Below are 27,055 nucleotides of genomic sequence, written 5' to 3'. Positions count from 1 at the left end.
TTGCTGCAGTGGCTGATGATCATCAACCGATAGCCGTCCACCCGCAATCGAGGTTGTCTGCAATTGCTGTTGGTGCTGCTGTTGCTCTCGCCGCTCTGCCCGAATTTCTTGCCAGCGACGCGACCCTCGTTTAACCACCTCAGTAAATGGGTCCTCAACTATACCTGCCGACGTTGATGCTCCTTCATTCACTTCGTTGCTCACTACCTGGCGGTGCGGCTTTTGTTGTTGTGACGATGGCTGTGACGATTGTTGCTGACATTGCTGATCCTGCTGCTTTCGCGTTTGCCGTTCTTGTGTATTCGGCTGCTCACGCTGGCGCTGCATCATCTTGGCAATGAGTTCTCGATCTTTTCTTGCTTCCTCACGCATTTCCTTTGCTCGCCGATCTACTTCCTCTCGAAGAAAGTTCTCGCGACGTAAGGAGTCTTCGCGTGCTTCTTTGGCCTGTCGGTCCGCACGCTCCGAGCTCTCTACCAACTGTTGGCGCATGGATTCCAGTTGAGTTTGGAGCTGCAATACGAGAGCCTGCAGCTCAGCTTTCTCCCTGCGCGTCTCATCGAGCTGTAGTCTCAGCTCGCTCACCTCTGTTACTCGCGCCGTGCTGCTGGTGTTAGCTCGGAAAGACAGTGGCTGTCGTGACTCCCTGCATGCCACTGTAGGCATTGCCGGCTTCTTTGGCCTTGCCCCGAGACTGCATTCTACCGGGCCTGCACGGGATCGGAGTTCCATGATGTTAGTGGTAACCTGAATTGAACCTGATGAGTTTTTTTTATTATTATGATTATTATTGATGTAATATAATAATTTTTTTTTTCTTATTTTTTTTTTTTATTTTATTTTTTTTTTATTTTATTTTATTTTATTTTATTTTATTTTTTTTTTTATTTATTTATTTATTTATTTTTTTTTTTTTTTCCTTTTTTTTATATTATTATTATTATTATTATTTTTTTTTAATTCACTTCAACTCAGTACTGCCCCACACTTATTGATCCCGATGCTCAGAAAGATCGTTGGTGCCGCTTGGACGAGGTTAGCCTTTGGTCGGAAAACACTTCCATTCGAGGGTAGATTTAAATCGCGCTTCATGCATTATAATATGTTCAACGGGACGTCCCTGCTGTCATTATTATTCACGGCCCTGCTGTCATTGTCATTATTATCGTCCACTCGCAGTATTGCTCGCTTATTTCATACGTTTTTTTCTCACACTTTTCCAGCGTATTCCCAAGAAACTCCACTTATTTGTTATAGTGTTCCATCTTATTTAGCAACAAATACTACTCCAACGCGCCTTTTCACACGTTTCACAATGTATATCCGAAATATCTCTGGAGCGTATTCCCGCTTACACTTGGTTGGTTTAGCTACCCGTCGAACCTCATTATCTTTCTTTGATGAGATTCTTCCGACGGGTTGGAATTCGGACGGATCGACTTTATTAAAACGGTGCTGGGATGCGCCCTCGCCGGTTGCAAAGGATTTTGGACTTGTGTGAAGTTTTCTTTTCGCTGTCTCTACGTAGTATCAGAAACTTTTTGAACTTGTTTCAATTAATTTTAAAAGAAGGAATGGAAATATGGGATAAACATTAATGAACTGTTGACAAGCACATGTGTTTAAACGCCATTTATTTTAGTTTCTACAAAACTTAACATAGCACAATGAATCATTAGGAATATCAATAGCACGCAGCATCTTAGTGCAGCCATTAGCATTCGCCCGATGTGCTTTGGAAAGTGGGTCACTACGCGAGTGTAAACTCTAATTAACCCAATTTCGTGAATAATACATTGCTAATTGTTAATTGATTCGTCGATAATTAATCTTCGCCGAAGCCATTCATGAGCCGGATAATGGTACTGCAAGGTACACCGGAATCTTTACCTCCGTTTATATTCCCCGAACGGAGCGGTGTTACTCCTTCGCAGTTCAGTCATAACTCATAGCGATAAGAGCCTAAGAAATGACGCTCCGTAAAGTGTAGGATTTTCTGCACAAGACTTAATTAGGGGATTAGGATATATTTTAGAATTGCTGCTGGATAATAGAACTCCAACAAATAGGATCAATAACTTTTCACTATTCCATGTAAAATACAATACAATGAACGCAATGAACATAATAAAAAAGCTTTAAAACATTTTCGCGGTTATATTGATGTTGATAGTTTTAAATTAAAAAAAATTCAAATAAAAATGAGTATCATGATATACAAAGCGTTACCCTTGCATATAAAACACTCTAAACAAGTGTTTATTGTATTCCATTAGGAAATTAATCTCCTCCTGTGTTGTTGTTGTTGCAATCTGGTCAAAGCATGTACAGGGCTTTGAATCATATTCAGCCACTTTCCCAAACGCGATCGAATTCGAGAACGATCGTAGTGGTTGTCAAAATGACATGAAATTGTGGTTTCCTTGGATTTTTTAAACATTTTGTCATATTGTACGCGTGACTATGCAGGATACTAATGAAATAGAATAAAACAACCATTGTATCTAGGCAACTGCTATTATCGGTCCTCTTCGAACGTGTTTGGGAAAGTGGCTTATAATGAAATAGTGCATTCTCTGAGAGAAAAGTTTGCAATCATATAATGAAATCTGTCAACCGAATAGGACATTTTAACAAGCGTACGCTTACTTAGCTTCAACTGTGGTAATCGTCCACGTTAAACCAATGCTATTTTATAAAAAAAAAACAAAATGTTGAGTAGTTTTCGCCTGGCATCCATCTGGATACAGTATGAACTAAATAAATCCTGCCGTGCCGTTAAAATTAAACATGATAAATTTATAAAATTAATTAAAATATTTTACTTGCAATGCTCTCCAGCCAACTTGCAAAAATCCCTTTTTCGATTGTCATAATCCATTCTATGATTGCAAACCATGGTGCGTGTACGATTCTAATATTCATTTGAATCATTCCTCTAACTTATAGAACTATTCATATGATTCCTAACCCTGTAAGATTAAAATGTATTACGTTTGTAAAAATGCAATGACGCATAGATACAATAAAAATATGAAGTAATCTGTAATAATAGCAGTGGTGAACTGGAGACTTGTTTCTAATCTCATTGACCCTAGATAAAGTTATCATTGCGATTGATAGCAAACCTAAGGAGAAGGTTGTACCGCTTTGTTGTCCGGTATGGTTGAATGAACTTGCAAGCAAGGTTTCACATTGTCTGCCATAAAATACGCGTTACACTTTATCGGATCGCTGTAACAGTGTGATGTCGCGGCTTAAATGACTTTGCCACCACAATACGTCACAAAGACTCACATAACGTGAAGTGTATTTCACTAAAGCAAATGACGTAATATAAGATCCTTCCGCAAGGTTGTCATGAGTGTTGGTGTTTGCCGGATTCTAAAAATACATTTCAAACGTAAATCAGTAAAGCCGTTTAAACGACTTTTTTCAACCTCACTTACTTCTTATTAGTAAACTCCTGATTGAGCAGGGGATTAATCTTGACAATACTCTCACTGTTGTGCTCGTGCGCCAATCGTAGGAAGGCTTGCATAAAAAAGCTACCGCTTTGCGTGTCTCGAAACGATACAGCTCCTGGGAGATGAAATAAAAACAACAAAAAGGTTTTTAAATTTCCCATTAGATGCGCTTAATTTTTTACCTTTCTTACCATTGTTCTTACCTTGGTATGAGCTTTGAAAGATAATTATATCGCCTTTGTAGCTCATCGAGGGTGTCGCATCGGCCACCATGGTCGCATCCCCTCGACAAGCTTGCAGAACAAATAGTTTGGGTTTATCGTTTAAAGTGCGGTTACTGGTGCAGTACTCCACTACATCATCTTGAAACGAGTAGAACTGTCCATCCTTTGCCATAATTGTATCGTTTGCACTTCCGTGGCTCATGATAAAGACTATCAGGCAGCTGTTTTTGGTGAAATCTTTCCTGGAAACTGCAATGATAAACGTGACACGTTAGAAGTGATTGAAATACAGCACAGCTTGCCGTTGTGTGAATGGTTAAAGTCACTTACTTTCTCCCATTTTACGCTTAACCTCAGCTTTGGTTTTATTTTCGTTGATGTCGAGCCTATCGCATCGATAGTGCTGGCAAAACTCTTTTATTTGCTTCAGGTCATTTGCACTGCCCTCTCTGTTCATTTCAGGGGTTTTGAACTGGTCATGATGGAACACCAACACATAAGCATTTTTTGACAGATCATACGTACGGGATTTTACTGGTTGAGTGCTGAGTGCAAAAGGAAAATAAGTTGATATTGATATTAAGCTGAAACGATATGAATATTATCTTTTACGTACGTATTCCTAGAAGCTGGCGATATAGCATTTGCTTGGAAATTTGCACTGAAACAAACACAAAAGAAGATTATCAGTCCCGTGTTAAGATTTCACCGATTACTATTACGCAGAAAAAAATGATTCATACGCTGGCTGAAGGTAGCTGAACGGCCGAGATGCATCGACAGACCTAGTAAGCGTAGGCCGCTCATACACCTGTGTGTATGTGCGCGTCGGTAAATTGGTTGTTGTGGTGGTGTTACCAGCAGTAGTGATAGTTTGTGAGGTTCTTGCATTGTTCGAACTGCTGGTTGTTGTTCGGTACACTTCATGTGTGACTTTGGTTTCCTTAGTCACTAGCAACGCTGATGTGCTTGTAACTCGCGCGTCCGTAACTATTTCGGTAGTGGATTTCTTTTTCTCCTTCTTTGGCTCCTGGTGTTTTGATCCGGCGCATCCCATGGTTGACACTGGCCCTACGATCACACAACCACCTTACGCGTTGAAAGTTCAATTTGTTACTGTCAGCACTGTGTGTTAAGGTGTACGTACGGGTCTGTGTCGACTGTGGGTCTGCGTCGATAGCACACAGCTGCAAAAACGATAAGAATTGATAAGCGGCGTTTGACACTGATGACATTTTGCAGGTTCGCCTATTCAATGTGTGTGATATCAAGGGTATGTTTACACAAACCGGTAAAAGTTAAGAAAACCTTTTTTTTTTATTCAAAGTATGTTTTCATGTATCCAGACAGAAGTAATGTTGTGAATTGGCTATCATCTGCTAATAAGATGCGCTTCGGTTTGGAATGCAGCTTTCATGTGAAATGTACAAGATTTTAGGGCGCTATGTGCCGTTGATTTTACGATGATTTCGTATTGCAGTCCTATTTATTTAACATAGTGAAGCATATTGCAAATATTTGCAAGCATATCGCAGAAATGAGTGTGAGAAGTGTTCAAGCTTCTCTTCGTTGAACTATTCATTTTGCTCTCTACATGGTAAGCAGTCGATCTTTAGGTCGGCTGCGATGCTCATGTCTCGTTTCAACATTCGTCAGTGATCTGCGAGGGGCATCGCGGCAATGTTGTTCTTGGCTAGAAGCGCGTCCTGTGTGCTGTTCACTCCGTCACATCAGCACGCTGAAGCTGGTCCAAATTAAGCATTGGGAACGGCTGACTCCGTTAGGTGTTGGCCACGGAAAGCTTCTGATGCAGCTTTACCATAATCAGGTCCGAGTCGACGATTGCGCCTCTAAACGTTTTGACGTCGGCGCAAAAAGCGTTTGAGTTTTGCTCTAAAATCGACGGTCCTTCCTACGAACTCCCTCTTTATCCTGTTCTCCTTTGCTTCCTCGGGTTTGAGACTCTCAAAGTTTGTAGAAACCACGCGCAGTCCTTTTTCATTGTCTCTATCTTTCTTTACCAAGTCGAAGCCCCTTATTTGCTCTATTAACTTTTATGTTCCTTCCTGTTTGTTGCGAAATCGGCCTCTACTATCCCCACTCCCTGCCCAGACGAGGAACGCAATTCGGTATGAGCGATCCGTTATTAGTCTTCTTCTTCTTCTTTGGCTCAACAACCGATGTCGGTCAAGGCCTGCCTGTACCAAACTTGTGGGCTTTGGCTTTCAGTGACTAATTGATTCCCCCCCATAGCAGGATAGTCAGTCCTACGTATGGCGGCGCGGTCTATTTGGGGATTGAACCCATGACGGGCATGTTGTTATGTCGTACGAGTTGACGACTGTACTACGAGACCGGCTCAAATTAGTATGCATTATTAGTATCCATTCGTAAATTTTACGAATTCTCCGACTTGTTAGATCTCTGCATTTCTTCAGAGTCATTTAAATCCGGACTCCGATCACTCGCTAGCTCAAACTGACTCTCTCTTTCAACTCTTCATCTGTTGGTCTTTTTCCTCTATTTTCCATCATTTTCTTAATGATAGATCATAAGCAACTTTGTTTAGCCACTAGGTAGTCAAATAAACCAAAGGAAAAGAAATTCCTATAGATGTTACTTTACCTTTCGCTCACTGTAGCATTTTATCTTATTACAGGGCTCGTCTACTCTCTTATTGATGACAATATCATTATAATGGATTTGTTGAGGTATTAAATTCCAAATGGCAATCAAAATGACAATAATATGCGATAAAACTACCAATGCCGAACGAATGTTTTAATTCCTTGAGAGTCTGCTGATAAAATAAGCTTTTAATTATTGTCTACGAAATACTACGGCACCTAAACCCAGGTTTTCCATTGAAAAATGAAATAGTAATGCTGTGTCTTGTTTATCGTAGCTGCACATTGTCAAAGACTGTGTTCCATAGTATTACATAACAATGTACGATAGAATCCATCACTTCCAAGGCTATCGTAAAAGATTACCAAATATCAAGTCTTTCCGCAAGCTCGCAGTCATTGTGGGTGCTTGGGCTATTCTGAAAAATATTAATATCACGTCTCATTTTGTTGTTTTGCTGAATGTTGCTGATAAAATATACTTTCTCTCTCTGAATTGTTGATTAAGCAGGGTTTTGATGTTGATGATGTTTTTGTGATTGTTATCATGCAACAATTTTAAGAAAAATTGCATGAAAAAGCTGCCCTCTTGGATATCACGAAATGATATGCAGCCTAGCAAAAAAAAACCAGAACAGAACAGAATAAAATAAAACAAAAAACAAAGACTAAACGTAACAATAAACAGTGCACAGTTTCCATTTGCCGGGATGAAATGTCAAAAATAAAAAAAAAATCTCTTGCTATCTTTTTTTTTTGAAACCTGAGGATTAAACTAAACTACCGTTCTGATTCAAATTGCGAACAACGTCAAACTCCGGACATTTGGCATGTTTTTAACTCATTTCTTCATATTTTATCCCTAGCCATACTGATTTTAAATTTTTAGATGATTACCATGATGTATTAGAATCGATTAAAAATGTGTATGACTCCTAGTATGCTTTGATGCCTCAGTAAATAAATATTTTCTACCGGTCAGTTCACCATCCTCACCACCATCACCACCTTAGCAGTTTTACTAATAACCAACGCTAGTGTCATTTTGTCTACAATTTTTAGTAATGGCGTCCACGTGCATTGAAGTACATCGGAATTCATTCTAGAAGTAGTTATCAACGTGATAACTACAGTGTTTCAACATATTGTGATCTGAATTGCGTTAAAACGCGTATTTAATTCTGTCCGGAAAACGAAGCAAGATTTTTTTTTATCTTGTTTTAAATTTCGTTTTGAAATTCGAAAACAATCGTATTTAGAGAAAACTCCCGAGATAAAGCGATCTTTCGCGGTGCAATGACGTTTGTCCGTTATATTAAGTTGAGTTGAAATTAATTATTTATACAATCCTTAACTGATCTTACCTTGATATGTGCTTTGGAAAATAACCAGATCTACTTTATCGCTCCTAGGGGGTATTGCATCCACCACAATTCGATCGTTTCCTCGGCAAGCCTGCAGTACAAGTACTTTTGGTTTACCATTCAAGGTACGATTTGATGTGCATTTGTCTACGATGTCTTCCTGGAAGTTAAACCACTTCCCATCGGAAGCCAGTATTGTATCGTTTATACTTCCGTGGCTCATGATGAACACAAGCAGGCAGCTGTATGGGGTGAAGTCTTTTTGTGAAACTGTAAATAAAAAATACGATTGTTTTAACATTTAATCATTTGCCTTGAAATTGAAAACGGAAGGGCAAATGCAACCTACTTTCGGCCATTTTTTGCTGCACATATTCTTTTGATTTGTTTTCATTGATATCAAGCTTATCGCAACGGTAATGTTGCAAAACTTGCTGTATTCTTTCCATGTCCTTTGCACTTCCGGGCCGGTTAAAAGCGCTGTCTTCGAATTCATCGTTATGGAACACTAGCACGTATGCATCATTTGATAAGTCGTAAACCTCTCGTAACATAGATGGTTCGTGTGGAATTGTGGGCATATTCTCACAGGGCCTAGAAAATACGACGTACATTGGGTTGGGTGTGATAATTGGATTTGAAACACATAAAGTCGCGTTCCTTAGTGCAGGGTTATCTAAACTTTTCACGGGCCGCATTGCTTCATAAATATCGTTGATAAGGGCCATTTTGACATTACCGTCATCAAATGGACGAACATTGTAATCTCCTTTTAAATAAAAAAAACAACTGAATCTATCAAAATTGTACATTTTTGTAGTATTGAAGTTCGACTTTAACCTTCAAAGGTAAAAATGTAATTCTGACTAAAATGTTTAAAAAAACTTTTTGTTTTAGCCTTTACAAAGTAATAGCGGGCCGTATTAAAGGCCTTCAAGGGCTGCATGCGGCCCGTGGGCTGTAGCTTGGACACCCCTCTCTTAGTAGAATGTTTGAACTTATTATCAGTCATGTGCCATGACTTAGTTTGCAGCCATGTAATGAAATCTGTTAACCGAATAGAGGAATTGTGCAAGTTGAATGTGGTGTTTTGCAATTGACGATGGTAGCCGCTGCAAACACTCCAAAATATTGAATTCAGTTTTACAGATTTATTCTTCTTCTATTTGACTTAACGTCCTACGCGGACATGCTGGCCTATACAGGCTTTTACTTGAGACTTAAATCGGAATGACGCAGTCGGATAATATGTACTTGGTACGGGTGGAGGTCCATTCTAGGGTTGAACCCATAACAGGCATGATATTTAGTCGTTGGAGTTAACGACTGTATCACGGGACCGAATTTTACAGACATAATATTGATTGTTACACTTCAGTAGGATTTATTTTTTCTTCATTTATCTAAATGAACATATAACGAAAACTACTTCGAACTTATGTTTTTTTTCAAAATTTCGTTAGAAATTTCCTGATAAATCATGCCATATATCACTAATAACGCAAAAAAAACTTACTTGAGCAAATGGCCTAATATTAGATCCTTGCGCAAGGTCGTCGTGAGCGTTGGCGTTTGCGGGATGCTTAAAAAATACGTCAAATGTAATTAGTGTTCTTTTACATTGCCAATTTGGGCACCACTTACGATCTTCTTAAAAATTCCCGGTAGAGCAGGGGGTAGATTTTCATAATACTCTCTCTGTTGTGCTTGTGTACTAATCGGAGGAAAAATTGCATGAAAAAATTACCTTTTTTCATGTCTCGAAATGAAGCAGTTCCTGTGGCAAAAAAAATATTTTAAACAATAAATTTTAATTTTAATACTTCTCTTACTTTCATTCTCACCTTGGTACGAGCTCTCAAAAATCATCGTATCGAGTTTAAAGCTCATACACGGTTTTATAGTTTCTATGGTGGACGGTGTTGTATTGTCTTGTTCACCAGTTAGTATTATAAATAGTTTGGGTTTTATGTCCAGCGTACGATTGGTTGTGCAACACTCCAGAACATAGTGTTTAAAGGAGTAATATTCTCCATCATTTGCCAAGATTGTTGCACTTCCAAATTTACTGCCCATGATGAACACGATCAGGCAGCTGTATGTGGTGAAATCTCTCTCGGAAACTGCAATGATAAATATAACACATTAGAAGTGATAAAAACACAGCACAGCTGTGTGACTGTTTAAAGCTACTCACTTTCTTCCATTTTACTGTTGATTTCAGCTATTGTGTTATTTTCGTTAATGTCAAGCCTATCGCATCGATAGTGCTGGCAAAACTCTTTTATTTGTTTCATATCATTTGCACTAACCTGTCTGCTGTGCATCGGGTCGAACTCGTCATTGCGAAACACCAGCACATAGGCATTGTTTGATAGATCATAGTTACATTGCACCGGTTGAGTGCTGTAAATTAGAGAAAAAAGCTTTGTAAGACGAATATTATGTTGTACGTTCGCATACCTGGAAGTTGACGATACAGTTTGTACTTGAAAGTTTTCACTGCTTATTGTACTGTGCACTAGATGTGTGAATTTGGTTTCCTTAGTCACTAGCTACGCTGATGTGTTTGTAACTTGCGCGTCCGTAACTATTTCGGTAGTGGATTTCTTTTTCTCCTTCTTTGGCCCCTGGTGTTTTGATCCGGCGCAACCCATGGTTGACACTGCCCCTACGATATCACGACCACCTTACGCGTTGAAAGTTCAATTTGTTACTGTCAGCACTGTATGTTAAGGTGTACGTACGGGTCTGCGTTTACAGCACACAGCTGTTAAAACGATAAGAATTGATAAGCGGCGATAATGGTGACAGTATGCGGGTTCGCCTATCAAACGCTTCACTGAGAGGTAGGTACGCTTACACAAGCAGTGAATAGTTTTGAAAAAATGTGTTTATTTCTCAAATAGTTTGTAAATTTGTAATGTATGAAAATGATGAAAAATTTCAATTATTTGTTCTGTGTTGACTTTCATTTATAATAATTATCTTGACAACAGTCAGTTGTAGTTGTAACCATTAAACGGGTTCGATATTTGATCGAATCCAAGATGCCAAAGAACCATCTAATGTCAATGCAAGTGTCCCAAGAGAACGAACGAATGTTTTGATTTGACGGCCGCGGCTTTGTATTTTGTAGCGCGGCTGTCAATTTTTGTTTACGCATATTTAAGCAGGAACCTTATTATTTATCGTAGCAGTTCACCAAATATCAAGTCTCTCCGCAAGGTCACTGTCATTGTGGGTACCTGGGCTATTCTGAAAATATTAGCATTATATATGTAATGTAATATAATATAATATAATTTGTTTTTGTATAAATAAATGTTTTTGATAGAATATACTTTTTTTCTTTGAATTCTCGGTTAAGCAGGGTGTTAATGTTGATGATGCTTTGCTGGTTTTTTTCATGCAACAATCTTAAGAAAGATTGCATGAAAAAGCTGCCCTCCTCAATATCACGTAATGATACGTAACCTTCAATAAACAAAAATCAAGAATGAACAACGGAATGTACAGGGACAACATCCCGTCATCTTGGGCTGAGTTTGAATTAAAAAGAAAGTCAAAGTGTTCTTCTTTTGTGATCATACCTTGATATGTGCTTTGGAAAATAATTACATCCACTTTATCGCTCCTGGGGGGTCTTGCATCAGCCACAATTCGATCGTTTCCGCGGCAAGCCTGTAGAACAAATAGTTTCGGTTTACCATCCAATGTGCGGTTTGACGTGCATTTGTCTACGATATCTTCCTGGAAGTAAAACCACTTCCCATCGGAAGCCAGTATTGTATCGTTTACACTTCCATGGCTCATGATGAACACGATCAGGCAGCTGTATGGGGTGAAGTCTTTTTGTGAAACTGAAAATTTAATAATAAGATTGTATTTTATATTATTATTCCTGTTAAATGAAAGCAGTTGCGCGAATGCAGCTTACTTTCGGTCATCTTTTGCTGTACATATTCTTCAGGCTTGTTTTCATTGATATCAAGCTTATCGCAACGGTAATGTTGCAAAACTTGCTGTATTCTTTCCATGTCCTTTGCACTACCGGGCCTGTTACAAGCACTGTTATCGAATTCATCGTTATGGAACACTAGCACATATGCATCTTTGGACAAGTCGTAAAAATGTTCTCTTCGTTTTGCTTCTTCCATTTCATTCTCCATTCTCATGACATCATCCCACGTCATACCCTTCGGTAGTAGTGTCGGCTGTAAGGGCTTCATTTTAGGCAGTTTATTTGTGACTGTGTAACTATGTTCGGCATTATCTGATGCAATACGGGAATTACTTTGATACCGGTTTGAGTCCAATGATTCGTTAGAACGGAACATATTATCCTCATCTTCACTAGTTTCCTCTTCTTTATTTGCTTGATTTGAACTTGCAGAAATACCCATTTTCATCTAATTATCAGAAGCACTTATTAGGCACACACGTTTATTGAAAAGATTTGTACGTAATACTGCCCCCAAGCTTTCGTTTGTACTGTTAACACTTCATACCTGCAGCAGCATATAGGGACGCAACTATTGCTGTAGGTTTTTGGCATACAAATGGAAAAAAAAATGGCATGATAAGGGTGCATGACGTATTGAACCTAAAACGTCAACGAGAAAACGTGAACGATACGGTGAGTGCACGGAATAAGGGGGTACGATTATCTAAAGTACGTTTGGACAACGGAGGTGCAACGAATTGCTGGTTGATGGTTACCTTTTCATACGTTATTTATGTATTGTGATTGTTGTAAGTATTGTTTCTTGTATTTAATTGCTTCTTAAAAGGCGCATGTATGTATCTTGTATTTATATTTGATTTAGCGACCTTTAAACTATTCTAGCAAATTTTATGACTTTTGTTTATTATTACTTACTTATACTGTTGTAATATTGTGGCGTACACATTGAACTCCGCTCAAAATGTATCCTGAATTCCAGTTTTGTGTGTGCAACGGAATATTTTTCAGTTACTTGCTGGTATGGACTAGCTCAAAATCGAAAGAGAAGTTCGAGTTGTAGGCACACATTGCATTGGGTACGCTGAATTCGAGCTAGAGTCTTATCTAAATTTGTTTTTTTTTTTACTTTACCGATTTGATAAACTTCACGATTTAAGGTATATTGTTTCGTTTTAATTGCTATTGTATCAATTGGGCAAATATCAGCTATTTTTGTAAAGTGACAAATTTTTGTGGTAAATGCTTATGGTATTCTGAAAATAATATCATTACCACAGGTATTTTTGTTTTTTTTTTAAATAGTGCATGCTTACCTTTGTCTCGGAATTCTCGGTTTAGTACAGTGTTGATGCTGATGATGCTTAGCTGGTTGTTTCCGATTATTTTTCGACCAATTACAAAGCTTTTTCAGTCCAGTTTAAGTAAAAAATATGGAAAAATAACATACTTTCTGAAGCAGCCCCAAATTGTTTTACAAAATGCTTTGGTCTGCGGCCACCAGATGCGTTAGTGAAAATCGAAATTACACTATAAGTTTTTTCTTATTCTCAGCCAAGACTCAATCGCAACAATGTGATATTACCATGCCTATGATTTGCTTTATTCTGAAATAAACCTCTTTGTGTGTCTTAAGCGGTTTACTGTATAGAATGTAAGCGTTTTCAGTCATTTTTATATGTTCTGACGGTAAACACACGTTGGTACTATCATCATTAACTGTCATTATCAGTTCAAAGTATGTTTTCCATTTACTGATTAAGCTGTGAAACTGTTCGATCTGACATGGTTGAGTTTTTAGCCAGCACAAGAAAGTATTGAATTGAGAAGATAACAAGAAAAGGATAAGATATTGCAATTACATCAGACAAAGTAATGGGAAAGCTAACCCAAGCTATCTTAAGGCCGGGGTACATTGTCCGTACTCGCTAGCGTAATTTTTGTAAACGCGTACGCCATCTAGTGGCGGCGGATGGAAGCTAGAGCTGGTATAATTTAAAAGTGTTTTGGGTCGAGCAGGCTATAATTTTACCCAATGATGGATAGATATTGGAGAAATGTTGCCCAGCGCTTTGTATGAATGACGATTTGTACAACAACAACACTGAACGGCATACTTTGTTGGAATTTAAGGACGTTTATCAACATTTCAAACGGCATTCAAATAGCCTGGTCGAAACTTTATGAGACAGGTATGAATAATTTTGACACATAAATTATACCGACATTTAGCTTGCGATGGTTGTTGCCAGATGCGCTAGTGAAAAAATTACATTAGCGAGTACGGACAATGTCCCCCGGACTTTAGATTTGTTTTATAAAACCTGGTCGCAAATTATTTTTCGTTCTCTCCATAAGTTACAGTGGTGGCCACTTGAATTCGGACACTTGATATTTCCACGTATTTTCTTACTTGCCGCAAAGTATTTTGTTCTGTATAGTTCGTTCAACTATTTCTCCGAAAACTTTTTTTCACACATCGTTGAAAACATTTATAAGCTATGCTCCTGCAAAAAACAGGCCGATATTTGTAAAAATCTCAGAAAACCTACTGTTGGAGCAACTACTCGAGCAGTTCGAAGAGGAGCAGAACAAATCCGTTCATTTTTTAACTTGTTTACGCTGATATCACTAGCGGTTTAGATTTAATAAATAGATGACGAAAAGGCTTTTTTGTCCTCTTCTTCTCTGGCAAACCGTTGTTACAATATTGGTAATTATTGGTAGCTTAGAAAACAGAAAGAAACGCGCAAGACTTTATCAGAAATTCTCCTTCGAGTTAACACCAACCAAATTTCTGAGAAATATCCTCACAGTAATTATATTTTAAAAAAGCACTTCAACAAGTTTTGTGAGGTGACCGATTAAACTAAATATTTGATGTATATCGTTACTGACGAGTTTCAAAATGATTCGGTAGTGATACAGAGTTGTTTTAACATTCTGCCTTACAACATCGCAACGCTGTCTAAATAGTGAAATTGAACTACAATTTATTTCATGACAAATTGATTTATTTGTGTGATCATTCTAAAACTAAAACTAAGCAACCTCAAAACGTTGCGTGCCGCACATGGTGCAACTAGCCACCTTCATGCTTTGCACACTTAACCTTCGCATTACCCACCCATTGAACTTTTCGCTTTATCCTTTCTGTTGCTGTTGACACTTTAGCCCACGAGCACATGCGATTTGCCAGACCGCTGCGTGACTGGCGGAACCTGCTTACGTGCCAAACCACCGGGGCACGGGTACAAAATAAATAGGAAAATAAAGCCCCCGAACGATACACCAACCGTTGCTTTTGCTGGCGACAAAATCAAATTACGAACCTCTTCCACTGTCGTATAATGAATGTGCTGTCATGACCTCTCCCCCTCACAAGTAGGGGCACATGTAGGGATGCTTTTAATACGACTAGGGTGAGTGTGTGACGACCGTTTCATTTTCATCCGGCGTGCTGTATGCGAGCTCGAGTGAAAACAAAACCAAAAAAAAACACGATAACTCGCATGCACTTTTGTTCCCGACACACCACTTAAGGCTTATTAAAAACTTCCTTAGCAGAAGTGTAGCGAAGATACGATGTCAAGGGGAGGAAATAGTTAGTGTGGACAAAGGATGTTGCTTGATGGGTGGTTTTGTACAGTGAAACGAAGCTTTTATTACGTCAGCTAAGATATTTATAACAAGTTAAACGTATGTTAAAGTATTAGAGAACGGATAAAGATCAAATCAAATGGAAACAAGTTGCTCCATAGTATATTATTATTTAGAGAATGAAAAAGTTTTGATAATAATATTCAATTCCACAACTTTCAACAAAGCGAAACACTAACAGTATCATTCCTTGCAATCAGTGCAATCTACCGAATTGAAATGCATTGATTGGTTTTCACAAATTTCAAACGCAGTCAAACGGAGTCTGTGAAAAATACCCAAATTTCAAAGTAAACACAGCGCCAGCTGCAGCAACAACATTTCGATTTGCTGAGCGGCAGCAGCGCAATCAACAGAACCGTTCCCCCGCTTTTGTCGATTTCAATTAGCTTGTGTTTTGCAATGTGCACAGAACCACACCGAGAGAACCGTACCGTTTGCCACCGAAATATGGACGAGGTTTAGCTTAAGCGGCTAAAACTAATGCACCGTCCGAAGCTTGTTGGCGATGATGATGTTGATTTCGTGGAGCGATCGCTTTTGATGTACGGTACGGAACATCGAATAAATGCATTCTCGTTTGATCGAATGATGTAGATTCTGCTTAACACCCTGAGCGAACGTTTCGGCAAATTGCTGATCAATCACAAATTTCGAAGAAATGTTCAAATCCATTTCGCCATTTTGCTCCTAAACCCGATGCAAGCGGACATCCTTGTGCGAGGATATTTGCACTGCAACTCTATTAAAGTTATGGGAAATGGATTTGCTGATTAAAATGTGCCTTTTAGTAGCGCACTGCACCGCAAACATCATCCACCATGGGAGATGCAGGCTTTCATTCATTAGCCAGCGCAAACAGACAGATCCAGACAAATAGTGGCCCCTTTTGCTCTTTGGTTCAGAATGACGTTCCAGTTGTGTACTGCTGGCCAAAAGCTTGCAACCTTTGCAATAATTGAAATGCACAGTAATGAAAATGAGCGCGGGGTGAGTTGGTGAGCCATATTTTTTGATAAATATTCAGCTTCTGAGCTGTAACAGTCTGCTACACGTATGTATGAATGGCAAAAATGTACTGCAGAAACAGAACCACTGAAGTGTATTTGCTACGTGTTGAAAGTTGCTGAAAACCTTTCCCATACAGTGCTCGAAATGAAAGTTGCTAGCAAAGAAAAATAAACTACTACAGCTTCGGTAAAAGTTTCTTTCTGGTTTTTGTTGCTTCTCGAACACAAAATCGAACACTTCGTTGCGACCACCTGAAAAGAAGTACCAAAGAAAACGACAAAAACGAAACCCGCTAAGATATTTCTGGTGATAAAGAAATCATGAGTGTAACCGGGCTTCGATCCGTTCCGAAATCGTGCTACCGATGGCAGCTCCCGGTCGTTCCCGGCGAAAGAAGCTCAGCTGTAATGTGTTCCTTTTTATGCCACTTCAAGATGTCTCGATTGAAATACGACATCGGATCGGTACTGCAGGAAAATATCTGCAGTGTCGTTCGCTGTCGCCGTCTTCTCCATCTTTCACCCCATTTGCAGGTGTTCCGACCCCCTTGGGCAGGTGTGAATCAATCTTTGGAACGAAAAATTTATACGTCCCCATAGCGCGATCGGAACATCCGTAACCGTGTGCTGGGGATGGCTGATGGATTCTGGAGATTTTTATGGCTTCTGAATTAGATGGTTTGCAGTGAGACCATGGTAACCGCGGTAACCAGAGCTGTGAAGACGGTGTGAAGATGCTTTCTCGGTTCCCTTCGTTACCTAGCTGTAGTGTGGTTTTCTTCGGTTGCTCCCCGCATAGCAGCTCATAAAAAACATTCACCTATGAATCACACGAGCCATTGCAGGTCCGGGTGGATGTGCGGCAGGACAGGATAACGATAATCAATTTGAGCAGCTTTTGTCGCCAACGCGGTTCGTTTTGTGTGGGAGCGCTCGATGCTCTGAGTAGCTATAGGTAGCATTATTTCAAGCTTACGATGCTCGAAGAAGTGCAGCTAAGCATGACCGAGGGCGCTCAGAGGTCGAAAGTTAGGTTAATATTTAATTTTTATCGACGAAAATTTATACCGTAAGCCGCTGAATAATGGATGTGACATTGAGATGACATTCAGGAGGAAGTTTGAGATCTCGAAAGGTTCTGCTATTCAGTATTATGGTAGTGTTGTATGGCCATCTCGAACTTGATAAATTGACAACGACACTATTTATAGCATGTGACAGTTATGGCGTAATCAACGGAACTTTGATGTAGTTCGATATTGATTGGAAGTATTCAAAATTACCTATTCACACAAAAATCTCATTACAATCAAGTGTCAGAATGAATGCCTTTCGTTGCCAATTTTCTTTCAACCGTACATTAACAATATTGCCCCCAAACCCTGAACTGGAACCACCCTTTCTGCACAAGTTTCGTGTGCCATAAAATCATCAATTTCGTCGATCGTTAGGCTTCATTGGATTCGTGGAGGAAATTTCGTTATCCAATCACATTTCCAGCAATATCTGCCTTCAATTGGAACGTCAATACGCAACTAATAAGCTATATGCGCCCAAGTCCGCCGTTACCTTGTCTAGGGTTCTATGATTTCCAATCGCTCCGCTATCAGGTTTTGCCATTATTTGGTCCCCGGCTTTGCGTCCCCTGACGTGGTAATTACAGTCAGATTTTCCAAATCCTTCCATTTCCAACTGAAATGTTGCGGGCTGGGGGAGGATAAAAAAGGGTCTACCCTGAACGAAATAGCAGCTGACATATGTAAGCCGCTCAGTAATGCCGCTTGATTCCAATTTTGACTTTACGATTCTCTGGGGAGAAAGGGGCAGACAGCAGCAGTGAGATGAGAACAATAATGCCCTGTTGTTGCGATAACATCTAGTGTGTCATGTGGAGCCACCTTTCCCCAACTTCCAGGCTGCTGTTATCTTTGGTGTGACGTTTTTGTCCGTTTTTCCAACCGCGCCGCTGGAATGTGCGTCGGTATGATATTCGGCAGCTGGGTTAAGGTTCTTGTCGACAGGGTGACCTTAATGTTAGCCCTAGCCCTTTTACCGAGAGCAACTGCTCATTGTAGTTTGCACAACCCCGTTACCTCTCCAGCTAGAAGCAGAGAAGCTCCAAAAGGACTGAACTGGCCGGTTCGACCCAGCTCCATAAAGGCTATGGGGTTGACGCAACTGCAGAGCATCTCGTGCAAGAGAAGAACAATACTACTTGGAGCACCGAATCTTCACCGAAAGATAAAATTATCACTTTATTGTTGTTTGATGATGTTTTTCGGGCTTTTGTGGGAGATCTCACTGGAGGGCGGCTGTTCAAGCCGAAACCACGATGGTATTGGACACGTCCTACTGCAGAGTCGTTTGAACCCCGCCACCATCCGGCCACGGCTCTCGGTTGCAGTCACGATGGCAGTCAATTTCATGGATAAGACAGTTGTTCGGTGACCTAAAGATTGTTTTCGTAGAAGGGCCGCCGGGTGCATGGGCCGTTCGACCAAACACCGCTGTGGGCCGTAAGAACAAGGGTGCCAACAGGCTCTCGACATGCTTGTTACGGATGGTAATTGATCATTACCATAAATTTGAGGCACCATCTTTGAGTGAACCGGCATCGTCCGGGGATCGTCTTTATGGGAAGTCTTCAAGCCGGAAGAATCGTTCGTTCCGCTGGATGACCTTTCGAGCGAATCATTCTGCTGCTGCTGCTCGATGTTTGGGGGGGGGGGACAGGAACCAATCCAATGTATCCGCGCCGGGTCCCAACCGAAGTCATCCATCCGGGTGTGTCACTTCGATTTTCGATCTTGTTGCGGACGAGTTGTTCTTCCCCGGGAGAGGGGAAATGTTTGACGCTCGAGTTACCTTCCCCGGTACCGTCGGCTGGGTGACCTTTTCGTCGGGGCCGGTTGCTGAAATTTAATTTCCGGTGTTACAAATCAAAACTCCAACGCTTAAGGTTAGCATTTGTGGTGGTGGTGGTGGTGCAGTGTCGTTTGAATTGAGGTTGGATGATGGAAGAAGAAGCTGGAGCAGCAAAAGTATTGACCTGATTTCTGTTTGGGATTTGAAGTGGTTGGAAGAATGGTTTCGTAAGGACGTTTTTAGCTCTTTAGTGCGACTAATGATACCTTTGATGGTTTAAGTTAGAGAGTTTTTTTTGAGTGTGCGGCTTCATTCATGTAAATACTTAGCGAAATGAACTGTTTGACAGGTGAAACTCACGATAATTGCCTTGTAAGTGTCATATAAACAGATGCCGTAAAGAAAAGCAGTTATTTATCCATACAAACGCATGCTTTTTAATTTAACGGCTAGACAACTATCGAGCTTTCAACTAAAAAGTACTATACTTTGTTTCAAAATTCGTTCTAATTTTTTTAAGCTTTTTTTTAGGAAAAATTAGAGTTTGGTTTGGTATTACATATTGATAACATTTCAACCTATAAATGACAAACTCGATGTACATAAAACACTCATCGGAATGGTAAAGCTCTCCAACGTAAATGGCTATGTGCATCAAACGTTGTTGGAATGGTTTCATATTTAAATTTATTCTCAACATGTAGTTGAATAAATCATAACATTCATCCCCATTCATATTATTCCTAAATGAATAAAACTGACGATTTTTTTGTTTCGTTATTAAAATAGCAAAAGCTAAAATAAATTACCACTACAAACCATTACGTTTCGCTTTGCAACCGAATGAAAATTCGGTAATCCATGCCACCACACTCTTCTCTCCGTATCCATTACCATGTCACCAAACCTACTTTGCATTCACGGGATGAAACAATATCGTGAACCGATTTCATAAATCATAAGCAAGCAAAAATTTGAAACACATTTTCTCTCCATTGGATGTTTGTAATGCGCCAGTGCTTTGTTTTCATCAGCATTTCGATTCCAAAACCTGTCATCAACTGCAAATGCAACGCACACACACACACACAAACGCACTTACACACAATCGCATTTTGCATCGGTAAAGTAGTTTAGTTTGGTTTTATTTTCCATCGCTTGTACCAAAAATAAACATGAGCCTTTACTGCACCGCCACATTTTCGGTGCTGGACACAGGCACAGCAGCATCCATCCCGCACGTAACACAATCGCACACACACACACACACCCTAACACACTGAGTAGTTGTGGGCGGAAATTTGAATAACGTCAAATATTCAAATAAATCACACACTGTTTTACTTCGTGAACTGCCGCTACCGGAGGGTTTTTGAATGGTGTGCAGTGGCGTAGAGTGGGAGTGTTTCTGTTATATTTTTTTCTTCTTCTTCTTACCCACCCTCTAGCGACATGTTTTCGCGTCTGCCGCGGATCGTACCATTCGCGTGTGCAAGTGCATTTGTAAATATTTCATTATTTTCCACACGGGGCAGGGCTTCTGTCGCGCCCACGGGTTTGTTTGCTCACTGGCTGTCGTTTTTTGCGTGAAAGGGTGAAGCGATGGACCATGGTTGAAAAGGGGGGCGGGGTGAAATTATTCATTCAATTTATGGTTTTTATTCATGAATTATCGAGTTACAACAGGACCTTCCTCCGATTGGTCACCGGTGCGAGAGCGTGCGCCCATAAATCTTTCCCGAGAGCCTTCATTTTTTGTTGCTTCTTTTCTCTCGCCTCCATCTTTGCCGCCGGATGCACCGGCCGGTACAGGCCTTTGGGCCATTACTTTGTGATTGTGAAGTGCATTGCTGGGATGCATTTTTTGTTTTGTTTCTCTTCTTCCGATGTTTCACTTGCGTTGTGATTTATGTGCAATGATGCCATTGCTCTTGCACCGTTATGATATTTTAACTTGCATCCCTGCAGATGCAGATGCATTTTCGATTGACTTACAGCTGGCCATTCTCGACCTGGACCTCGCTTTAGCATGCTCTGGCATGTTATCTGCAATGAGGATTATGCGGTTTATTAAAGCCTTGATCATTTGTGATGCGATGTTGTTTCAGATAAGCCGTTTTGTGATGTGCTTTAAATAAAAAGTTTTTTTATATTGATTTAACAAGCAATTTCTTAGTGCAGCGATAGTCGAATTGCATTAGTTAGATAAATGTTATAACAATTTTTATATCAAGTAGTTTTAGATCATTCCCGTAATGTATCGACTCAAAGTAGAAGCTGCTAGAAGAGTTAGAATTTCCTGATTTAATCAAACATACTTGATTCCAACTTTTCTGCAATCAAGCATTACACTAAAAGTGCTGCAAATTTTCTTGAAAGTATGCTCTTGAGCATATACACTTCTAAAACTACCCATAAAATGCTTTTATTTTGATTAAAAAATTTAGGTCAAAGCTTGCGTATCCAAACACATCCCTGCCGGATGCATATGCCACGGTGCCTTCGAAAAATGATGCAATCACTTTTATTTATCACCACCTGATGATGAAAATCGGATCGCCTGGATCATCACTACCAAACCCTGGTGTGCCGCTCCATCCAAAACGAGACTGTGACAGACATACACCCTCCTTCGGTACACACACTCGGGGCACCGGGACTACCGGCATAAATTCCAATCAACACTATCCCCGCAAAAGTACACACAGAAACACACACACACACATGGGCAGTGCATCCCAAAAGTCAACACTGTACCCGATGCATGCCAAAGCAATCCCGAACACTCCCATCTTCTTTGCGGGAACGCTCCAAAGTGCCGACCAGTTTTCTTTGTGCCCCGGCACGTATCTCTCGCTCGCTCGCAAACCAGCGTATGAAGCCACATGCATATGGGGAATTTGCCATTCGTGTGCTGCACCCCCAGCGTGCCACTGGGTGGAAATGGATGGCTGATGTCGCGTTTGCATTTGGTGTTGGTGCTACCGCTGTCGCTCCATGGCAATTCGCTTGGGAAACACAGCTAAGGCTGAACAAACCCCGTTGGAATCACGGCGGACGCAGAATGGGAGGAGACGGCAAGAATGAATGGGTTTCAATGTTTGCGTTATCAATAAAATACACAAAAACAAAATCTGAAATTTATATAAATATTTCAACATTATTTTCCCCTTGCGCCCTTGCGCATTGCTTTCTTGTTGCCGTGCCACCACCGTGTTCGTCGGTGGTTTTTCACACGCCTCCACACTTAGCACGGAGGATCCCGGCTCGCTTCGCCACGTTTTGCGGTAAACGCCTTGCTGTCCCATTCCCGTCCGGAGCTCGGGGGAAGGGTATTTTCTGCAAACAGAGACACCTATGCCATTGGCCAGAAGGAATGGAGCTGGGAGGACAAACACACGCTGCCACTGCTGTGGAGTTGTCGAGCTGAAATTTATTCCTCCCTGTTTTGTGGCATTCTTTCGCCGAATATAAATTTATAATCATAGCGATATTCAAATGTTCTGTTTCGGCAAGCGCGCATACATACACAACACACACATACAAATTTTTTGGGCAGACTTTATGCAAACGGATTGCGCACTGTGACAAGGTGCAAGCTTTCGAGCGTGCATGTTCGACGCTCACTGCCAGCCATAAATTTGATGTTCAACATGGTAGTGTAGTAGTGCAAACGCTCACCACCAGTGCGGGAACCGATTTCAAGTCTACTTGGTCGCCTAATAGTATGGACAGCGTCTCCCTGTCTGTTTCTGATTGAATGTGCACTTTTATTTCAGGAAATTAATCGCAACTCTTGCTGAGAGTATTGAACTCGTTACGACGGCGTGCAAGTTTGCTGATTGCCTGGTACACACACGGCCGTGATTGGATTAAAAATCTCATTTGCCTTGCAGGACGCTGTGCCACCTACACCGTTGAGACATAAGATGTACATGTAGCAGTTGGTGGGATAGGGTAGAATGATGACACCAAGTTCAGGACAGACGTCACTCGGATCGATCGTTACCATCTCTGTTGTAGTGGTAGGTTCCGGTGTAGTAGTGGTCGGTTGTTCGGTAGTAGTTGTGGTAGGGTCTGGTGTGGTAGTTGTAGTTTGTTCGATTGTAGTAGTAGTCGTTGGTAACTCTACAGTAGTTGTCGTAGAGTCAGTGGAGATTGTTGATGGTTCAGTAGTAGGTTCTGCTGTGCTGGGAGCAAGCGTTGTCGTATCGAATGTCGTTGAAGGTGTGTCGGGAGTAGTAGGCGTTGTGGTCTCAAAGTCTGTTGTAAGCTCCGGTGTGCTAGGAGTAAATGTTGAGAACTCTGGTGTTGTTGGAGATATTGTGGAGGTGTCGGGAGTACTAGGCGTCATTGTCGGAAGGTCTGTCGTAGGCTCCGGTGTGCTAGGAGCAAATGTAGATGTCTCTGGTGTTATTGAAGGCGTGGAAGATGTGTCAGGAATAGTAGGCGTTGGTGTTTCAAAGTTTGTTGTAAGCTCCGGTGTACTAGGAGTAAATGTTGAAAACTCTGGTGTTGTTGGAGATATTGTGGAGGTGCCGGGAGTACTAGGCGTCATTGTCGGAAGGTCTGTCGTAGGCTCCGGTGTGCTAGGAGCAAATGTTGATGTCTCTGGTGTTATTGAAGGCGTGGAAGATGTGTTAGGAATAGTAGGCGTTGGTGTTTCAAAGTTTGTTGTAAGCTCCGGTGTACTAGGAGTAAATGTTGAGATCTCTGGTGTTGTAGGAGACATTGTGGAGGTATCGGAAATAGTAGACGTTGTGGTCTCCAAGCCTGACGTAGTGGACTCTGGTACGGTTATGGTAGAGATTGATACGGTTGTGGAGGTAAAATCCGTTGTTTGCGTATTCCAGTCCGTCGTTGATGTGAGCGATGGTGTTGTTCCGGGCGGGCCAGTCGTTGACGTCAGCTCGGTAACAGTTACGGTGGAAGGTCCAACGGTTGTTGTAGTATCTGGTCCACATGTCCCAGGAATACACATACCAAGCGGCACCGAAAAGTACTCTTCATATCCACACGTCCTATAGTGCGGGAATCCCTCAACGCAGGTGTAGTACGAGGTGCAGCTTCTTGGATTTTCCACATTCACTGTAAGTGTCGTGTTGCAGTACACGTTCGGCACTCGGCACGTTGAGTACTGGGGATAGGTGCAGGTACGCGTCTCAATGTCAAAGTAAAGATTGCTGTAACACTGGAACTGCAGTGGTTCACCTTTGAAACAGAGATAGTGCCTGCCGAAAAAGATAACACGGCCATGGAATGGAGTTAATCACTAACTTACGCACGTGGGAGATATCAGTGCGAGTGGTTCCGGGTACGCTTACCTCGAGCAATCTTGCAGCCGTGCATCCGGCAGCCACACCGGGTTGTAGGGATCATCTACAGAGGGGCAGCTGTAACCACACACAACGTTTCCGGGCACGTCACAGGTGTTTAGCTGTGGGTTGAACAGAAGCCCACCGCTACAGCTTTGCACGATCGGCACCGTTCCGTAGCACAGGATGTACTGGGTGCAGTTGGTTGGGTTGGGAAAGATCTGCACAACGTCGGGATTGTTGCAAAGCTCTTCGAACTGGAACGCTACTTCTACGTGTGACTGTTCTTCCATCTGTCCAAGTAGACAGATTTGCACTGCTGTGTCAAAGTAGTGTCCATCTGGACAGGGAACCGTTTGCACTACACCAGCATCACAACGCGAATATTCCGAGGACGTTCTGGGACTGGGAAACACTCCACCGAGACCCTCGAACGTTTGTTGAACACATCGCAACTCCCCAGTAACGGACACTAGCGCTACCGAGGCGAGCACAACTACCACAAGCTTAGTCCTCATGCTTTCTGGCAACTGTTAAACGTGGCCTAAACTGAGCCAAACCTTCAAATCACTCGTATATTTATTGCCATCTTGCAACATATTCCAAATCAGAGGTTTATCTCTATCCCACGATAAGCTATGACTCGTTTGTAGGCACGTTCATTCAATGATGAAAGTTTTTTTTGGAACAAGCTTCTGTTTGCTGGTGAGTCCATCACGATGACGGACAAATCCGTGCGTTGTATTGTTCGATTAAGTCATCGATGAAGGTAAAGATTTCCATCATTCCCGTTAAGCAGATAAGACCCAATATTATCAAGCGCTCATAATGCAATGTGTGAAACCATTCAGTACTTTGTGAGGGTTTATTTTAACGGCTGTACGATTTCATGTGTACTCGTGATCTACTAAATAACTCAATTTTTGTTTCCAAATTAGGTTGGTACGAGCGTATCAAAAGCCTTTTCCAAAATGCATGCTTAACCTCAACATTCAACACCAGTGCCGGACTAATACTATCGTTCATTCTCTCTCACGCACACACACCCACAGTGATTCAGCAGTTCGTGCACTCCCAAAGCCGGACACTAAAATAGCCTACTGACAGCTTCATTCAGCATCGAATATAATTTAATTGATATCTATTCTGATCTTCGCGTGGAATTGAAATTGAAAACGAACCGATTTCCGCGAACCCGACAGAGGGTGCATTGTTGCACTATTATCGTTGCAAATTATACACTCTGCCGCCTCTGCGCCAACTCCATCACTTGCGCTTCTGCCGCCACTGGTTCGATTCCACTCCGAATTCGGCTGGGGTTTCCTACGCAGTTGCACGTCAGCGGGTCTGTCCCCGTCCGTCGACAAAATGTGTTTTAATTAAATTTCCTCGTCCAAATTTGCGTGACGAAATAATGGATTTTTATTCATTTCACTCGACGCGACCGGGTGCTCGGATACACGCCAAATTCCGTATCGCTATTTCGAATTCGTGACGGGACTGGCACCGTTACCTTCCCCTCCTTCGCTCTTCTGTTTCCTTCCTCAAACAGAATCGGCATTGCATCGGGTGCAACTGTTAATCCCTCCGGACGCGGAAACCGGTATACAACGCCGTGCCACCGGAAGAACTATTCGCCATCACGGTCATCCTGTTTCGTTGTGTGTACCCTTGGGGGCGGGGGAGCGCACTGCCACTATCAGTAGCACGCGATGCGCCGAGGCTTTGATAAATGAATGGCTATAAAATTATAAAACTATCGGTTCAGCGCTTTTTGTATGCTTTTCCGTCGACGGGCCTGGTGGTGGAAGATCGTATCGATTGGCTTTTTCTTCGCGGGTTTGTTTTTTGGGCGGAGTGGTGGGTCGGTGTGGTGATATTTTGAGATAATTTTGTGACGATTGTTGCACAACTTTTGACCTTCCAAAAAAAATTGCGCTAGCCGTAGGCAAATTGTTAACATGAACGTAATCAGCGGAATTATTCCGATATTTTCAAAATTTATATTTAATCACCTTTATGAGTTTAAAAAATCACTTTATTTTGGAGTTTTGTGAAGAGTTTTTTAAGTTTTTAGTATCAGAATAACCAATAGTTAAATTAACTCATAACAGTAAATAACACATTAAATAAAGTTCACCATTGACAGTACCTTGAGCCATTCCACTATTGAGTATTTAGTCCTTCGAACCGGATAAGCACATGGAGTACAAGTTGGTGTTGATATGCAATTTATGTTGGAACATATATTAAAGAAGCATGACAACTTTCAATCATAATAATAATAACTAAAAGTAATTATCTACTAACTGAATTTAAAGATGAATGTTCGGTATTATCCTTTCAGACTAAGGAATCTGTTATTTCTACTATCTGCTGCCTGACCGTTTCAGAAACCACTATACCGTTCCTTTTTCAATCATCAAAAAGATGAAAATAACTATGGTTTTACCTTCCATTGGCACAATAAACCCCGGTAACTGGAGCCCGAAAGCGCACTCGGCAAGCGCAAACGTCCTTAGCCGTAAGCATCAGCATGCCCGCTCTTTCTGTCTCATT

The 27,055-nt window shown here is 41.2% G+C and overlaps 5 protein-coding genes across 11 annotated transcripts in view; 1 reads left to right on the top strand and 4 right to left on the bottom strand.

Moving 5' to 3' along the window:
- Positions 1 to 27,055, top strand: part of LOC1275861 (uncharacterized) — a 312,032-nt gene that overhangs the window by 24,413 nt on the left and 260,564 nt on the right. The gene's annotated exons all lie outside the window — the stretch shown is intronic.
- LOC3291178 (caspase-1) lies at positions 1,618 to 4,748 on the bottom strand. The gene is made up of 6 exons (XM_061656424.1): positions 4,435 to 4,748; positions 4,308 to 4,352; positions 4,022 to 4,236; positions 3,671 to 3,940; positions 3,450 to 3,582; positions 1,618 to 3,384 (listed from the first exon to the last, which is right to left on the bottom strand). The coding sequence occupies exons 1-6, from the start codon at positions 4,746 to 4,748 to the stop codon at positions 3,318 to 3,320; spliced, it is 1,044 nt and encodes a 347-aa protein (XP_061512408.1). The 3' UTR covers positions 1,618 to 3,317.
- On the bottom strand, positions 4,740 to 10,429 carry LOC1271134 (caspase-1-A). Of its 5 annotated transcripts, none has more exons than XM_061656420.1 (9): positions 10,146 to 10,428; positions 9,880 to 10,088; positions 9,527 to 9,805; positions 9,327 to 9,459; positions 9,199 to 9,264; positions 8,032 to 8,276; positions 7,683 to 7,952; positions 6,801 to 6,933; positions 5,969 to 6,737 (listed from the first exon to the last, which is right to left on the bottom strand). In XM_061656420.1, exons 2-9 carry the CDS (start codon positions 10,007 to 10,009, stop codon positions 6,668 to 6,670), a joined length of 1,326 nt encoding a protein of 441 aa, XP_061512404.1. In that variant the 5' UTR covers positions 10,010 to 10,088; positions 10,146 to 10,428; the 3' UTR covers positions 5,969 to 6,667. The 5 variants fall into 5 exon arrangements, with proteins under 5 accessions (XP_309882.4, XP_061512404.1, XP_061512405.1 ...); XM_061656421.1 differs by having other exon boundaries at positions 10,163 to 10,428; XM_309882.4 differs by lacking the exons at positions 5,969 to 6,737; positions 6,801 to 6,933 and adding an exon at positions 4,740 to 4,878 and having other exon boundaries at positions 10,146 to 10,429.
- On the bottom strand, positions 10,558 to 12,224 carry LOC1271135 (caspase-1). 2 transcript variants are annotated; one of them, XM_061656425.1, is made up of 4 exons: positions 11,623 to 12,224; positions 11,276 to 11,545; positions 11,027 to 11,159; positions 10,558 to 10,940 (listed from the first exon to the last, which is right to left on the bottom strand). In XM_061656425.1, exons 1-4 carry the CDS (start codon positions 12,092 to 12,094, stop codon positions 10,871 to 10,873), a joined length of 945 nt encoding a protein of 314 aa, XP_061512409.1. In that variant the 5' UTR covers positions 12,095 to 12,224; the 3' UTR covers positions 10,558 to 10,870. The 2 variants fall into 2 exon arrangements, with proteins under 2 accessions (XP_061512409.1, XP_309883.2); XM_309883.5 differs by having other exon boundaries at positions 10,558 to 11,159.
- Positions 22,931 to 25,067, bottom strand: LOC1271136 (mucin-2). Its single transcript, XM_061656613.1, has 2 exons — positions 24,506 to 25,067; positions 22,931 to 24,412 (listed from the first exon to the last, which is right to left on the bottom strand). The coding sequence occupies exons 1-2, from the start codon at positions 25,012 to 25,014 to the stop codon at positions 22,999 to 23,001; spliced, it is 1,923 nt and encodes a 640-aa protein (XP_061512597.1). The 5' UTR covers positions 25,015 to 25,067; the 3' UTR covers positions 22,931 to 22,998.

Source organism: Anopheles gambiae, chromosome 3 (genome assembly GCF_943734735.2).
Source record: "Anopheles gambiae chromosome 3, idAnoGambNW_F1_1, whole genome shotgun sequence".
Classification (NCBI taxonomy): Eukaryota; Metazoa; Arthropoda; class Insecta; order Diptera; family Culicidae; genus Anopheles; species Anopheles gambiae.
The sequence above is the reverse complement of the archived record's forward strand: the minus strand, read 5'-3'. Positions and strand labels throughout refer to the sequence as shown.